Source organism: Triticum urartu, chromosome 7A (genome assembly GCF_056163025.1).
Source record: "Triticum urartu cultivar PI428250 chromosome 7A, HENAU_Tu73, whole genome shotgun sequence".
Classification (NCBI taxonomy): Eukaryota; Viridiplantae; Streptophyta; class Magnoliopsida; order Poales; family Poaceae; genus Triticum; species Triticum urartu.
This window is the reverse complement of record NC_141879.1, coordinates 437,965,707-437,982,696: the sequence shown is the minus strand read 5'-3', so window position 1 is coordinate 437,982,696 and position 16,990 is coordinate 437,965,707. Positions and strand designations below refer to the sequence as shown.

The window sequence follows — 16,990 nt, the reverse complement described above, 5'->3', positions numbered from 1 at the left end:
AGCAGATAATAAGTCATTAACCTAGGGTGCATGGACACTAACCCGAATACCTTTGTCAATTTGTACTCCGACAAATAAAAAGACGTGAGGCCTTGAGCACAAATGGGAAACAAATAGGGTGACAAGGGGTCCACTTGGCGAAGTCCTCTAGAAGGAGTAAAGAATGGAAGGAGTTCCCCATTCACCTTGATTGTGAACCTAAACTTTACTTCGACTCCTCTCAATGATATGGTCAAATGATCCACTAGTAATTCGGCCAACCGTAGTGGGTAGCTGTAGGATCGAAAGTATGTCTAGAGGGGGGGGGGTGATTAGACTACTTGACCAAATAAAATTCTATCTTTTTCCCAATTTTAGTTGTGGAAAAATTATAGCAATTAGCACAAGTTAAGCAATCAACCTACACATGCAATTCTAAGATTATAGCAACGGAAAGTAAAACATTGCATATGAAGGTAAAGGGAAGGGTTTGGAGTATGCAAATGCAATGGAGACACGGAGATTTTTGGCGTGGTTCCGATAGGTGGTACTATCGTACGTCCATGTTGATGGCGACTTCAACCCACGAAGGGTAATGGTTGCACGAGTCCACGGAGGGCTCCACCCACGAAGGGTCCACGAAGAAGCAGCCTTGTCTATCCCACCATGGCCATCGCCCATGAAGGACTTGCCTCACTCGGGTAGATCTTCATGAAGTAGGCGATCTCCTTGCCCTTACAAACTTCTTGGTTCAACTCCACATCACAACGAAGGCTCCCAAGCGACACCTAACCAATCTAGGAGATATCACTCTCCAAAAGGAAATAGATGGTGTGTAGATGATGAACTCCTTGCTCTTGTGATTCAAATGATAGTCTCCCCAACACTCAACTCTCTCTCACAGATTTGGCTATGGTGGAAGAGGGATTTGGGTGGAAAGCAACTTGAGGAAGGCTAGAAATCGAGGTTCAAAAGGTTGGAATGGAATCTCTTGGTCTCAACACATGAGTAGGCGTCTCTCTCTCTCTTAGAAAATGGATGGTAGAAGTGTAGGCACGTTTTGATGGCTCTCTCACTAATGGAGAAGGGGTGGAGGGGTATATATAGCCTCCACACGAAATCCAACCGTTACACACTTTTGACCCATCTCGGTGGAACCGATTAGAAAACTCGGTAGAACCGATATGTTAAAAAATATGAACATTAGGAATCTCGGGGGGGGGGGGGGACCGACCGGAACAACTCGGTGGGACCGATGTGCTAGGGCTTATGGTAAACATCATCTCTGTGGCGCCGATTGCATCAACTCGGTGGGACCAAAATGAAGCAATAAGCAACAGAGAATCTGCCAAGCCAACTCCGTGAGACCGATTGCACGAACTCGGTGAGATTGAAGCGAATGCAATAGATCACAGAGCGTTGGCAAGGCCATCTCGGTGAGACTGGGATCCGTATCGATGTGACTGAATCATTAGAGTTTCTGGCAGTGGCTGTGTCAAAGTGAACTCGGTGGCTCCGGGTAGAAGAATCGGTGGGGCCGAGTTTGGAGTTAGGGTTTTGACATATTTGGATGGAGAAAGTGGCTGAGGGTTTTGGAGCAATATTACTAAGCACTTGAGCAAGTAGATCATTAAGCAACACCTCATCCTCTTTTAATAGTATTGGCTTTCCTATAGGCTCAATGTGATCTTGGATCACTTAAATAGAAATGTAGAGTCTTCAACTTTTGCCAATTTTTGTCCTTATCATTTTGAGGGGTCCACATCTCTAGTCCATGCCATGCCAATCATTGAACATCCTAAAATATTTATCTTGGATGGATATTAGTTTAATGAGCTATATGTTGTTATGAATTACCAAAACCACCCAGGGAATAGTTGCACTTTCAATCTCCCCCTTTTTGGTAATTGATGACAATATATAGATCAAAGCTTCGACAAATATAAAATGAATGTAACACATCGTCGCTTTGAGAAGTATGTGATAAGCAAGAGCTCCCCCAAAATTTGTGCATTATTAAGATTTGCGTTTGAATGCAAATGCACAATCGATTAGGATCATGGGCCACTCTTCCATGTCACATACATCTTGGTGGAGCACACAAAATGATATGAGTGAGATAACATGCACACATCACCAAATACCTAAGTGAATGGTCATACAAAAATAATCATAGAGATAAGCATAAATCACACATTAAGCATGGTATGATCAATCACACAACCAAACGTAGTATCTCACAAGCATAAAACAACCAAGTAGCACACGAAACAAACGGAGATTGTAGCAACGGGTAATAAAAACCAACGAGCAAAAGAATGAGACACGCTCTCTCTCGAAGCCTATTATCTATACATTTTCTCCCCCTTTGGCAACAAGGTACCAAAAAGCTCGAAAAAGTATAGTGTTATAAGTCTCTCTAGGCATGATCCTCTGGAGCTCCTGAAGGGGTCTTCTGGCTCGTGGCTTCGGTGTGCGTAAATGGCATTGAGAGAACTGCCTCAGCAAATGCTTCTGCTGAAGTATGCTGAGCTGGTGGTGTAGACACTTGAGGTGGCACAGTAGCAGTTGTGGCAGGTGCAGAAAGAGTAGGTCTCATGTCTGCAACTGGCACAACTGAAGATCTGGTCGTCCTAGGCACAGACTAAAACCTGTCAGTGGTCGTCCTGTCATCTCCATCCTCGGCATCATCTCTCAGCTTCTCCATAATAGATTGTATCTCTGTGACCTTGACATCTAGATTGTACATCTTGTCCTCCACAATCCGCTCTATGCTCTCCTGGTTCTTAGCTAAGTTAGCCATACTTAGCTCAATCCTCAGTGTTGCTTCCAGTAGATGTGTCATTTGGTCTTGCTTGGACTTCAGATTTGCTATTGGGGCATTTGGTGCAGTGGCTTCCTTTTCTTCCCATGTTGCTGCTGCTTGAGCCTTCTCTTGAGCCTCAACTGAAGTAGGGTGTGAAGGATCCATCACCACTACATTGTCCTCGAACTCTGGCTGAAGAGGAAGATGCTCATGATCAAGTAGATATGTATCTCTACCAACCTTGGAGTTGATAAGAATTTCAATGTGAGGGGCATATCCACAAGACCTTTTCTGTTCAGCAGCAGTCCTCTTGACTGTCTCAACAATTAAACTCATAACTTTGAATTTCTGAGGTGGGGTGTCAAACAAGTGAAGCAAATTTATGGAGTGGCCATATATCTAAAGGAAATATGCCCATGTGACAAACAAGTTTAAGTCTAACATACTTCCTATGCATAGGCATTATATAAGCAAACGAATTATCAAGGCAAGCAAAAACTATCATATGCATGGAAGAAGAAAGAAACAATAGCAATCTCAACATGACGAGAGGTAATTTAGTAACATAAAAATTTCTACAACCATATTTTCCTCTCTCATAATAAGTACATGTGGGATCATGTTCAAATTCAACAATATAGCTATCACGTAAAATTTTATCTACATGATCCACATGCATGCAAAGTTGACACTCTTCCAAAATAGTGGGAATATCATTAACTAAAGTCATGACCTCTCCAACCCCACTTTTATCAAAAACTTCATAAGATTGAACATTATCCAAATATATGGGATCTAAAGTTGATACTCTTCCAAACCCAGTTTCAGTATTATTGCAAACATTATTATCAATCTCATATTCATCATGGGGCTTAAATAAATTTTCAACATTATAAGAAGAATCACCCCAATCATGATCATTGCAACAAGTAGTGGACATAGCAAAACCAGCATCCCCAAGCTTAGGGTTTTGCATATTATTAGCACAATTGACATTAATAGAATTTATAATAACATCATTGCAATCATGCTTTTCATTCAAGGAGCTATCGTGAATCACTTCATAAATTTCTTGTTTTAGTACTTCATCACATTTTTTAGATTCACGAATTTCAAGCAAAACCTCATGAAGATAATCTAGTGCACTCAACTCACTAGCAATTGGTTCATCATAATTGGATCTCTTAAAAAGATTAGCGAGTGGATGAGGATCCATAAAAACTTTGCTTCTGATTTTCAATAAACACACAATTATACGAGCAAACAAACCAAGAAAGACATAAGGGCAAACGAAAAGACAAACGAAAGGAGGACAAAGAAAAAGGGCAAATCTTTTAGAAAATCGTTTTAGAAGTGGGGGAGAGGAAAGCAAGAGGCAAATGGCGAATAATGTAATGCAAGAGATGAGAGTTTTATGATGGGTACTCGGTATGTCTTGACTTGGCGTAGATCTCCCGGCAACGGTGCCAGAAATTCTTCCTGCTACTTCTTGAGCTTGCGTTGGTTTTTCACTTGAAGAGGAAAGGATGATGCAGCAAAGTAGAGATAAGTATTTCCGTCAGTTAGAGAACCTAGGTATCAATCCAGTAGGAGACAACGCACAAATCACCAATACCTGCACAAACAATCAAACAACTTGCACCCAACGCGATAAAGGGGTTGTCAATCCCTTCATAGTCACTTGCAAAAGTGAGATCTGATAGAGATAGATGAAACTAAACAAAAGATAAAGTGAATATTTTTGGTTTTTTTGGTTTATAGATCGGAAAGTTAAAGATTGCAAAATAGTAGATCAGAAACTAATATGATGGAAAATAGACCCGGGGGCCATAGGTTTGACTAGAGGCTTCTCTCAAGATAGCAAATAACATGGTGGGTGAACAAATTATTGTCGAGCAATTGATAGAAAAGTGAAAAGTTATGATGATATCTAAGGCAATGATTATGAAATATAGGCATCATGTTCGTGTCAAGTAGAATGAAACAATTCTGCATCTACTACTATTACTCCACACATTGACCGATTCCTGCCTGCATCTAGAGTATTAAGTTCATGAAGAACAGAGTAATACAATAAGTAAGATGACATGATGTAGAGGAATAAACTCAAGCATTATGATGTAAACCCCATCTTTTTATCCTCGATGGCAACAATACAATATGCGCCTTGCTGCCCCTACAGTCACTAGGAAAGGACACCGCAAGATTGAACCCAAAGCTAAGCACTTCTCCCATTGCAAGAAAAACCAATCTAGTTGGCCAAACCAAACCGGCAGTTCAAAGAGAATTACAAAGATACCAAATCATGCATAAAAGAATTCAGAGAAGATTCAAATAATATTCATAGATAAGCCGATCATAAATCCACAATTCATCGGATCTCGACAAACACACCGCAAAAGAAAATTACATCGGATAGATCTCCGAGAACATTGAGGAGAACATGGTATTGAGAATCAAAGAGAGAGAGAAGAAGCCATCTAGCTACTAGCTATGGACCCATAGGTCTGTGGTAAACTACTCACACTTCATCGGAAGGGAAATAGAGTTGATGTAGAAGCCCTCCGTGATCGAATCCCCCTCCGGCAGGATGTCGGAAAAGGCCCCTAGATGGGATCTCATGGGATCAGAAGGTTGCGGCGATGGAAAAGTGTTTTCATGGATGCCTCTGGTGGTTTGGGAATATATATGAATATATAGGAGGAAGATCTAGGTCAGTGGGTCACCAAGGGGCCCACAAGGTAGGGGGCGCGCCCTACCCCCCTAGGCGCGCCCTCCACCCTTGTGGCCGCCTCGTGGCTCTTCTGACTTGCACTCCAAGTCTCATGGGTGTCTTCTGGTCCAAGAAAAATCATCGCGAATGTTTTATTCCGTTTGGACTCCGTTTGGTATTCCTTTTCTGCGAAACTCAAAAACAAGGAAAAAACAGAAACTGGCACTGGGCTCTAGGTTAATAGGTTAGTCCCAAAAATAATATGAAATAGCATATTAATGCACATAAAACATCCAAAACAGATAATATAATAGCATGGAACAATACAAAATTATAGATACGTTGGAGACGTATCATAAGCCACTTATATATTGCGCATCAAGATCTATAGGGATAGATCGAGACGCTTAATAGGACTTTCACAAAGCACATACCTTGACAAGATTTTGAAGAAGTTCAAAATGGATTAGTCAAAGAAATGGTTCTTGCCTGTGTTGCAAGGTGTGAAGTTGAGTAAGACTCAACACCCGATCACAGCAGAAGATGGAGAGAGAATGAAAGTCATTTCCTATGCCTCAACAATAGGTTCCATAAAGTATGCCATGTTGTGTATCAAACCTATTGTGTACCTTGCCATCAGTTTGGCAAGGGGGTACAATAGTGATCCAGGAGTAGATCACTGGACAATGGTCAAAATTATCCTTAGTTACCTAAGAGGACTAAGCAGATATTTCTCGATTATGGAGGTAATAAAGAGTTCGTCGTAAAGGGTTACGTCGATGCAAGCTTTGACGCCGATTCGGAAGACTTTGAGTCTCAATCTGGATACATATTGAAAGTGGGAGCAATTAGCTAGAGTAGCTCCATACAGAGCTTTGTAGACATAGAAATTTGCAAAAATACGTACGGATCTGAATGTGATATACCCATTGACTAAAATTCCCTCACAAGCAAAACATGATCACTTCGTAATACTCTTTGGGTGTTAATCACATGGCGATGTGTACTAGATTATTAAGTCTAATAAACTCTTTGGGTGTTGGTCACATGGCGATGTGAACTATGGGTGTTAAATCACATGGTGATGTGAACTAGATTATTGACTCTAGTGCAAGTGGGAGACTAAAGGAAATATGCCCTAGAGGCAATAATAAATTTGTTATTTTATATTATATTTCCTGATTCATGATAAAGGTTTATTATTCATGCTAGAATTGTATTATCGGAAAACTTAAATACATGTGTGCATACATAAACAAATACCATGTCCCTAGTAAGCCTCTACTAGTCTAGCTCGTTGATCAAATATGGTTAAGGTTTCCTAACCATAGACATGTGTTGTCATTTGATAATAGGATCACAACATTAGGAGAATGATGTGATGGACAAGACCCATCCGTTAGCTTAGCATAACGATCGTTTAGTTTATTTTTATTGCTTTCTTCATGTCAAATACTTATTCCTTAGACTATGAGATTATGCAACTCCCGGATACCTGAGGAATACCTTATGTGCTATCAAATGTCACAACATAACTGGGTGATCATAAAGATTCTCTATGGGTACCTCCGAAGGTGTTTGTTGAGTTGGCATAGATCGAGATTAGGATTTGTCACTCCGAGTATCGGAGAGTATCTCTGGGCCATCTCGGTAATACACATCATAAGTTTGCAAGAAAATGACTAAGGAGTTAGTCACGAGGTGATGTATTACGGAATGAGTAAAGAGACTTGCTGGTAACGAGATTGAACTAGGTATGAAGATACCACGATCGAATCTCAGGCAAGTAACATACCGATGGACAAAGGGAATTATGTATGTTGTCATAACAGTTCAACTGATAAAGATCTTCGTAGAATATGTAGGAGCCAATATGGGCATCCAGGTTCTGCTATTGATTATTGACCAGAGAGGTGTCTCGGTCGTGTCTACATAGTTCTCTAGCCCATAGGGTCCGCACTCTTAACATTCATTGACGATATAGTGTTATATGAGTTATATGTTTTGGTGGCCGAATGTTGTTCGGAGTCCTGGATGAGATCACGGACATGACGAGGAGTCTCTAAATGGTCGAGAGGTAAAGATTGATATATAGGACAATGGTATTTGGACACTGGAAGTGTTTCAGGACGTACCGGGAAGGAATCGGGTCACCGGAAGGGGTTCCGGGCACCCCCCGACAAGATATGGGCCTTATGGGCTAAAGGAGGGGACAGACCAGCCCACAAGGGGGCTGGTGCGCCCCTCCCTTGTTTGGCGAGCCCTAGGGAAGGAAAAGGTGGAGGGCTAGTCCCTCCTGCCTTTCCCTCTCATGGGAGAAAGGAAGGGGGGGGGGTGTCGTGGAATTGTCACGGCAGATGTCCTCATGAAAGGACTTAGTCGTGGAGCCATCGCTACGGGTTAGCTTGAAGGGGTTAAACAGGACAAGGGGACACGAGAGTTTTATACTAGTTCGGCCCCTTCGATGAAGGTAAAAGCCTACGTCTAGTTGTGATTGGTATTGCTGGGGTTTCGAAGGCCAGGGAGCGAATCCGCTTTGTCTGGCTTCGAGTTGTTCTCTGTCCCTAAACCGCCGCCGGGTCACCCCCTTATATACTCAGGAGGACCCCGGCCGGTCTACAGAGTCCCGAGGCTGGCTCATACAAGTGTCTGCCTCGGTCTCTTCTTTCCTTTCTTACAATGCAAGTTTATACAATCATGGCGGTTTACTATTATGGGCCCTAAATCGCCTGCGGGCTCTGGGCCTCTAAGCTTCATCCGTAAAGCACCATCTTCTGGGTTTCCTTAGGCTTCAGTATAGCTGAAGGTGAACCGGCCCCTCCTGGGCGGTTTACCCTTAGAGGTTATATCCTCAACATTAGGCCCCAGATTGATTTGAACCTGTTCATGTCAGTCTTCAATCCTTGAATTTCTGGCAATTCTCGTAAACCGCCATATTGTCTTTTCCCTGTGAACTTTGGTGAATCGCCATGACGTCATCTTCTGTTACTGTAGTAAATCATTGCGACGTCATCCCTGTATAATTTTTTTATAAAGATTCCTTTCTCTTTAATTAATTCCCGAAGATCGAGGCGACAGCTGCATCCTCTTTTGCTGCTTCCGACTCCTCGATTTTTGCGCCTGCTGTTTTTCCCCACTTCCTTATAAATAAGACCGGGGCGCCTTCCATTTCCCCTCTTTCCAAACCGCATCGTCTTCCTCCTCGCGACCCGAAGACCTCAAGTATCGCCGCCGCCGTCGTCGTTGATCTTCCAGTCCGCACCAACCAGGCCGCTGCATCACCCTGTTCGTACCAGATCTCTGAAGATACTCCGCCGTTGCGTGTCCCTGGTACATACTCCTTCCCGTTATTTGTTGAATCTGTATTAGGGTTTCGAAACTTCTTCGGTGTTCGTCAGTGTTCATCGGCCCTTCCTCTGCTTTTCCCTTTAGCATCGTACTGAATCTAGATAAACCTGATAACTTCCCCTTGCGACCGGATCTGTAGCTTTAATCTGCCATACTACAGCATCTTACTGTTCCTGTATAAATCCTTATCTGAATCCTGTCTGTTCTGTTTAACACCATTGTACAGTCAAAAAAATTTGTCTCTTGAATAACGGTAGATCCAAAATTATATCACCATCTTATGAAACTTGTTTCCGCAACACTTAACAAATTTTCCGTTTGGGGTTCTGCTTCCAAAGGGCGGTTTATCCTTTAGTGTTGATAATCCGTCGTATGTCATTAGCCCTCTCTTAAACCGCCATCTAGACTTTGAACAGCCATGCCCGGTTCACTTCATACGTATACCTTGAATTGCCGGTTTAATATTTGATAAACATATACGAACCGCCAATCGTAAACCGTCCATTTTCCTTTTACAGACTTTGTAAGATGACGAAGCAATTTTCTGCTTGCAACTGGGTTCCGTATCGGATCACCAAAACACAAATTAATGAATATGTCACCACCGGCGCTTTAGCTTCAAAAAATGTCCTCCATTGGCGAGTTCCTGGCCCTAAGTGCCCCCCTGAACCTCAAGATGGAGAAGTGATTGTATTCTTGCAACATTTAGCTCGAGGTTTCAGTCCTCCCGGATCAAAAATTTTCTGGGATGTTCTTGCCAGGCTCCAACTTCATCCTCAAGATATTGGACCAAATTCGGTGTCCAACATATGCAATTTCCAAGTGTTCTGCGAGGTTTACCTGCAAGAAGAACCAACTGTCGACCTTTTTCTAGATCTCTTTCACTTAAACCGCCAGACGGAATTTTCTGATGGACCCAATACTGAACTTGGCGGTGTGTCGATCCAAAAGAGGAAAGAAGTTGATTTTCCTCACGCCAAACTTCACAGCCATTCAATAGACTGGAACCAAACCTGGTTCTACTGTCAGAATACTGCCCCTGCTGAAGAGAATCTTTTACCGGGCTACCGTCCGCACCGGCTCAGCAATAATCACCCTTTGCCTCAGAGATTGCCTGCCAAAGATCGACAAGCCTATGCACCTCAACTCGCCAAACTCCGGGCTCTCCTTGCCAACGGTTTAACTGGTGTTGATCTCGTCCGTTGCTAGATTTCATGGTGCATTCTTCCTTTAAGCTGCCGGCCCAGATTGATGTTTGAATATACCGGCAACACCAATGATCCACAACGGTTTAATGAAATAGAACTGACTGACGATGAAGTCAGTGAAAGTGTAAAGAAAATACTTGACGCACCGCTCACCGTATGTACTCGAATTGGCCTGCGTCCTTTTTATGCCTCCAACAAACTGCCAGCGGTAAAGATTTTAACCTTGTACTTTTCCTGATCCTTCTCCACTTTGACACTGCTATAATAATCCTTTTGTGCAATCCTATAGGCCAGTAGCTCCTTTTGGAAAAGGAAATCTCAAGACAAAGTAGCTAAGGCTCCTCGTGGTAAGACCAAGGTCATCAAGAAAGCTGCCAAAAAAAACTGCTGAGTCTTCGGAACCGCCAGAAGATGTCAATGACTCGGCTGAAGAGGTAAAGTTTGACTCCCTTGTCTTCTATCCATATATTTTTACTGATAATGATTATTCCCAGGATGATGCGGAGGCCAGCCATGCAGATCATGTTGAGGTAATTTGTCTTTCTTCTGACTCAGAACTTGTGCTGGTTCAACGATTTCGCCATGCAGTTCGGAAAGTGAAATGCTCTCACCCTGTTGCTCAAAAACTTTCTTTGAAGACACAACAAACTGAAGGGCGTCGCACAACCCGACACAGTGGTCAACAGGTCACTTCTTCCAGTTTACCTCATACCCCAAACCGGAAACGTCGTCCAGAGGTTGCTTGTTCTCCTGAAAAACGTTTATCTTTTGAAAGGTTTCTTCCAATGCCCTCTCAATTCATCTGATTCAATTTATCAGGCATCTTCTAATTCGTCTGGCGGCTCATCAACCACTCAACTGCCTCCACTGAAAACCGTCCCTGGGTAAGTGTGTATTCTTCCCTTCTCTTTCATAACTCAATTGATCATGCTAATCCTTGTTTTAATATTAGTGCTCAAGCTCGTTTGAGTAAGAAGGCCAAGACCAGTACCCCTACCAGTGAAGTTGAACCGGAGAAAGCTCCTGAAAATCTTGATCAAAATCTTGATAATCTCATGGATGATCTTGTTCCGCCAGAGCCAACCCTCAATGCTGATCCGCTGGAAGCTGATCCGGCCATACATGAGAATACCTCCAGTCCACATGCTATACCTGCAAGCCCGGTTGCTGATCCACTGAAGTCAAGTGCTAATCCGCCAAGCCCAGCTAAGGACGATGACGTTATCATTACTGGCACTGCTTATACCACTCCGGGCGATCCAGTTATCTTGGCAAAACATACCGCCAAGGATGAGTTTATTTCAATGGGCAAGAAGAAGATGGAAACTGATATGTCAAAATATGCTAATCTTTCTGCCCAGGATCTTCATTCCGGATTCTTGAACCGGCTTTATACAAGCCGAGACAATGAAGCTGACTTGGTAAATCTGATGAAGGAACGTTATGAGGTAAACATTTTCCTCCTTATCTTTGTATTTTCACTGCCTTGTATCCTGTAGCCCCCAAGGGTCGGTTTGGTTTGTAAAAAAAACCCGGGACTTTGAATTTCCAAACTGCACATTGTTGACTTTTAAGTTTTTTGAACAAACACACATTAGCCCCCAAGTGCCAGGATTGAAACTTGTATGAATCCTTGGGACTTTGAATAAGCAGTAAGAAAGAATTAATCTGCATTAGCCCCCAAGTGCCAGGATTGAAGCTTGTATGAATCCTTGGGACTGTGAATAAGCAGTAAGAAAGAATTAATCCACATTAGCCCCCAAGTGCCAAGTGTAGAACTAGTTGTATGCTTGGGACTTTTGATAAAATATTGAAATGCTCCTCTTGATTTTGGCAGGCTGACATAAACCATCAACGGACACAGATTGCTGATCTTCAAGAGAGTGTCAAATCTCATCAAGAAGAATCTTCCAAAGCCAAAGATGAACTTCGAGCCGCTTTAACTTCCATAGAACGTCTGAAGGAAGAATTCAAGACGGAACGTGCCAACTGGGACACTGAGAAGGGTACATTGCTAAAACGGGCTGAAAATGCCGAATCTGCTCTTAAACCGGTGGCAGAAGAACTTTCTGGGTTGAAGCGTCAAGTGAACGCCATGACCTCCGCCGTATTTGGTAAGTACTCCTAGCCAGGTATCTGAAATATCCATCTTGTAAGGTGCCGGTTGAAATATGAAATTCTTAAACCGTTGCAGGTAGCCGCATTACTCATCTGGGCTCAGATGTACGGATGAAGCTGAAAGCAGCATATACTCTTCTTGAACAACTATACACCGGTGCTCAACGGGTTATCTGCGCAGCATCCTATGACAATCCGGCCCCAACACTGATCAATGACACTCTGGAAAGGCTATCCATGGTACCAGCACAACTAGAAGAGGTGAAGCGATCTACTGCCAGGGCCGGCGCTTTATTGGCACTTACCCGAGCCAAAGCGTGGATAGCTGACTTGGATCCGGTTGACCTTGCCAAAGGCTTTCCAAGCACACAAGAAAAAGGAGCAGATTTTGATGATGCAGCCCTTAAAAGAGTGACAAGCGAAATGCGTCCTCTGGTGAGTCAGCTGGCAGAAGATGCTAACTTGACGGTTCACCGGTCTTATTATGATGCCAACAACAAACGGATTAACCCTGTCATTCCGGAGGCGCAAAATCTTATTCCAGGAATCCGTAAGCACACTTATGCCCCTGACATTGATCCGTCAGAACTTATCAGTGAAGAAGCTATCTTTCAGGCCTTAACCCGGATTGACTGGACCACTACAAACTTCCAGCCGCTAGGTGGGGAGGAGGAGGCTGAGCCGACGCCAGATGACCCATCAACTTCGCATCAACATGGTAATGAGACTTGATCCGGCAATCAGAGTGATGCTCCATAAACCTTGTTCTGCTGGAAATACCATATTTTGGGCCTTCAAGCGCCTTGTAATAGGCTAGTGAAAGTACTTTGATCCGTTGCCATCGTGCACTGGGATACACTTTGCGTTGATTTGTCATGAGAATTTCAGTACTGGCTTATGTATTTTTACAATATTATGCAATCCCTGTGTCTGCATAAGGAAAATCTGTCCAGGCGGTTTACCACCGGACGAGTCAAAATACCCAACACAACTTGGTAAGAAATTATGGTTGCAGCAATAATAAATCATACCTGTGATATAAAACATTGCTGTTGGTTTACCAATTGTGATTTGAAGAAGGGTGAAAACCCAACTTCCACCATGCCATGTTGGTATATATATATATATGATGTAGAACCAGGTTGTGATGAACACCGGCCGATTGCTGGAGACAAAGTGTCAAAGCCAGACTGGTTTTGAAGGATGCCGGATTACCTTTAATTGTATAGTTTAACAGAAGATCCATAAGCCATGCCGGGTTAAAAAACTCCAGTTTAACGTAGACCTCACGAAAAACAAAAACTTGGCAAAAAGCAAACAAAAAACCATAGTCGAGGCTTTTCAAGGGCTGCCAGGCCCAAATCGAGGCTTTTCATGGGCTGCCAGGCCACTGAGTTAAACCATTTTGACAAAGCCTTTTAAGATGGCCCTCCAACTAACCAATCATCGTTTTAACTTTGACAAGTTCAGGGTCTCAATGAGAGTAACTGTCAAACGTTCGACGGGTCGTGCTAGGATTACCTGGATAGGAGTGGCTTACTTGATGAAGGCAGGTTAACCCGGGGTTTTAGGTGAATACACCAGGCTTCCAAGCCGTGGGTCGATACCCAGCTACAAGGGTCCTTTCAAACTCTTTGGTATTTGACGCAAAGAGCCCCCAAGTAACTTTGTGAGCTGTGCTCAATGTGTGCCTATGTTTGAGTTGTGCATAGCAACAAGACTCTCTTTGGCCCCTTGGGTGTGAAGCTCCCAAGCTTTGCTGTGACGTGATAGCCGCATCAAGAGGGTAGTAATGCCATGTTCTCTTTGGTGAATACACCTATGTTTAAATAGGAAGCCCCCAAGTTAACAGATATTTGAAGGAAAAACGGCGGAGGCCCTGCTTGATAGCAAGGATGCCGGTTTATTATATTGATCATAATATATACATTGTTGAAATATGTACATATGAAAAGCCTGTGGCTTCAAGTGTAATAAGGCCGTAGGAGAGCTATGTTCCATGGCCGCCGGGTCTCCTCCTCAGAGCTGCGTGAGTCTTCTCGGACGTCAATGAGGTAGTATGATCCGTTGTGTAGATTTTTGCTGACCACAAAAGGCCCTTCCCAAGGCGGGGATAACTTGTGCATATCAGTCTGGTCTTGAATGAGCCGAAGTACCAAATCGCCTTCTTGAAAGGTTCTTGTCTTAACCCGACGGCTGTTATAACGCCACAACTCTTGTTGATAAACCGCCGACCGAGCCAAAGCCATGTCTCGCTTCTCATCTAACAGGTCCAGCGCCTCTTGGCGTGCTTGCTTGTTATCCGCTTCAACATAATTCACGACCCGGGGCGAGTCGTGACGAATATCACTTGGGAGGACAGCCTCAGCCCCATAGACCAGGAAAAAGGGTGTATATCCCGTAGATCGGTTTGGGGTGGTATTTATGCTCCATAACACAGATGGTAGTTCTTCCACCCAACAACCCGGCGTCCGCTTCAAAGGGACCATGAGCCGAGGCTTGATACCCTTCAGGATTTCTTGATTCGCCCTCTCAACTTGACCATTAGACTGGGGGTGAGCCACGGACGCTACATCAAGCCGGATGTGCTCTCGTTGGCAGAACTCCTCCATCTCACCTTTAGAAAGGTTCGTACCATTATCTGTGATGATGCTATGTGGAAAGCCGAAAAGGAAAATAATCTTTTTGAGAAATTGAACCACCGTGGCTGCATCACATTTACTGACGGGCTCCGCTTCAACCCATTTGGTGAACTTGTCAACCGCCACCAACAGGTGGGTCTTCTTGTCCTTAGAACGCTTAAAGGGTCCAACCATATCAAGCCCCCAAGTAGCAAATGGCCAAGTGATGGGGATCATGCGTAACTCCTGAGCAGGAACATGAGCTCGACGTGAAAATTTCTGACAAGCGTCACACCGCTTTACCAAGTCTTCCGCATCAGAATGAGCTGTCAACCAGTAGAACCCGTGTCGGAAAGCCTTAGCAACCAAGGACTTTGAGCCGGCATGGTGACCACAATCCCCTTCATGGATTTCCCGTAGAATCTCTTGTCCTTCTTCAGGAGAAACACAACGTTGGAATACGCCTGAAACGCTAGAGCGGTGCAACTCACCATTGTGAACAACCATAGACTTGGACCGCTGGACTATCTCCCTGGCGAAAAGTTCATCTTCTGGTAATTCGCCCCGGTTCAGATACGCCAAATATGGAACCGTCCAATCCGGAGTGGCATGCAAAACAGCTACCAACTGGGCCTCCGGATCAGGAACAGCTAAATCCTCCTTTGTAGGCAACTTTACAGATGGGTTATGCAAGATATCTAGAAAGGTATTAGGTGGTACCGGCTTACGCTGAGATCCCAGCCGACTTAGAGCATCTACTGCTTCGTTCTTGCGCCGGTCGATGTGCTCCACCTGATAACCCTTAAAGTGACCTGCCACAATATCCACCTCGCGCCTATAAGCCGCCATGAGCGGGTCCTTAGAATCCCAAGTACCAGAAACTTGCTGAGCCACCAGATCAGAATCTCCAAAGCATCGAACCCGGCTTAAGTTCATTTCCTTAGCTACACGAAGGCCGTGGACCAAGGCCTCGTACTCCGCTGCATTGTTAGTACAAGGAAACATTAAGCGGAGAACATAACAAATCTTATCTCCTCGAGGGGAAGTGAGGACAACTCCAGCCCCCGAGCCTTCCAGCTGCCTGGATCCATCAAAGTGAATGGTCCAGTATGTATTATCTGGTTTGTCTTCTGGTGCCTGTAACTCGGTCCAATCATTGATGAAGTCCACAAGCGCCTGAGATTTAATGGCCGTTCGGGGTGTATACTTCAAACCATGGGGACCAAGCTCAATTGCCCACTTCGCAACCCGGCCAGTTGCCTCTCTATTCTGGATTATATCGCCCAAGGGAGCAGAACTAACCACTGTAATAGGATGGCCTTGAAAATATTGCTTGAGTTTCCTACTTGCCATAAAAACTCCATACACTAGCTTCTGCCAATGCGGATATCTTTGCTTTGATTCGATCAGTACTTCACTGATATAATAAACTAGTCGTTGAACCGGATATTCTTTTTCGGCTTCCTTACGCTCAACCACAATCGCCACACTGACCGCTCGGGCATTGGCAGCCACGTACAACAATAGAGATTCATTATCAACTGGAGCAGCGAGGACTGGCGGTTCAGCTAGCTGTCGCTTCAACTCCTCGAATGCCGCATTGGCGGCGTCAGTCCAGACGAATTTATCCATTTTCTTCAACATCTGATACAGGGGATTCGCCTTCTCTCCCAAACGGCTGATAAATCGGCTGAGAGCTACAATCCGGCCCGCCCGACGCTGAACATCATTGATGCACGCCGGTTTAGCCAAGGATGTGATTACTTTGATCTTTTACGGATTTGCCTCAATGCCTCTGTTAGACACAAGAAAACCCAAGAGTTTGCCTGCCGGAACACCAAAAATGCATTTGTCTGGGTTGAGCATCATTTTGTAAACCCGAATATTGTCGAACGTCTCCTTGAGATCATTTATCAGGGTTTCCTGCTTCCTGGATTTCACCACAATATCATCCACATAGGCATGAACATTACGCCCGATCTGTTTGTGAAGACAATTTTGCACACAACGCTGGTAGGTTGCTTGGGCACTCTTGAGCCCAAAGGGCATAGAAACATAGCAGAAGGCTCCAAAGGGAGTGATGAAGGCTGTCTTCTCCTGGTCCTTAACTGCCATCTTAATCTGATGATAACCTGAATAAGCATCCAGAAAACTCAGGCGCTCACAACCCGCCGTTGCATCAATGATCTGATCAATA

The 16,990-nt window shown here is 44.0% G+C and overlaps 1 protein-coding gene across 1 annotated transcript; it reads left to right on the top strand.

The window, feature by feature from the left end:
• The first annotated feature begins 10,567 nt into the window (after window positions 1–10,567).
• LOC147959865 (uncharacterized) lies at window positions 10,568–12,904 on the top strand. Its single transcript, XM_087532969.1, has 6 exons — window positions 10,568–10,584; window positions 10,693–10,753; window positions 10,874–10,938; window positions 11,007–11,502; window positions 11,892–12,168; window positions 12,249–12,904. Exons 1-6 carry the CDS (start codon window positions 10,568–10,570, stop codon window positions 12,902–12,904), a joined length of 1,572 nt encoding a protein of 523 aa, XP_087389095.1.
• Window positions 12,905–16,990: the final 4,086 nt, after the last annotated feature.

Excerpts from the sequence above, each read along its gene's own strand:
- LOC147959865 (XM_087532969.1), top strand. Across the intron at positions 10,754-10,873 it reads TCAACAGGTCACTTCTTCCA|GCATCTTCTAATTCGTCTGG; the intron begins GTTTACCTCATA and ends TCAATTTATCAG. Across the intron at positions 11,503-11,891 it reads TGATGAAGGAACGTTATGAG|GCTGACATAAACCATCAACG; the intron begins GTAAACATTTTC and ends TGATTTTGGCAG.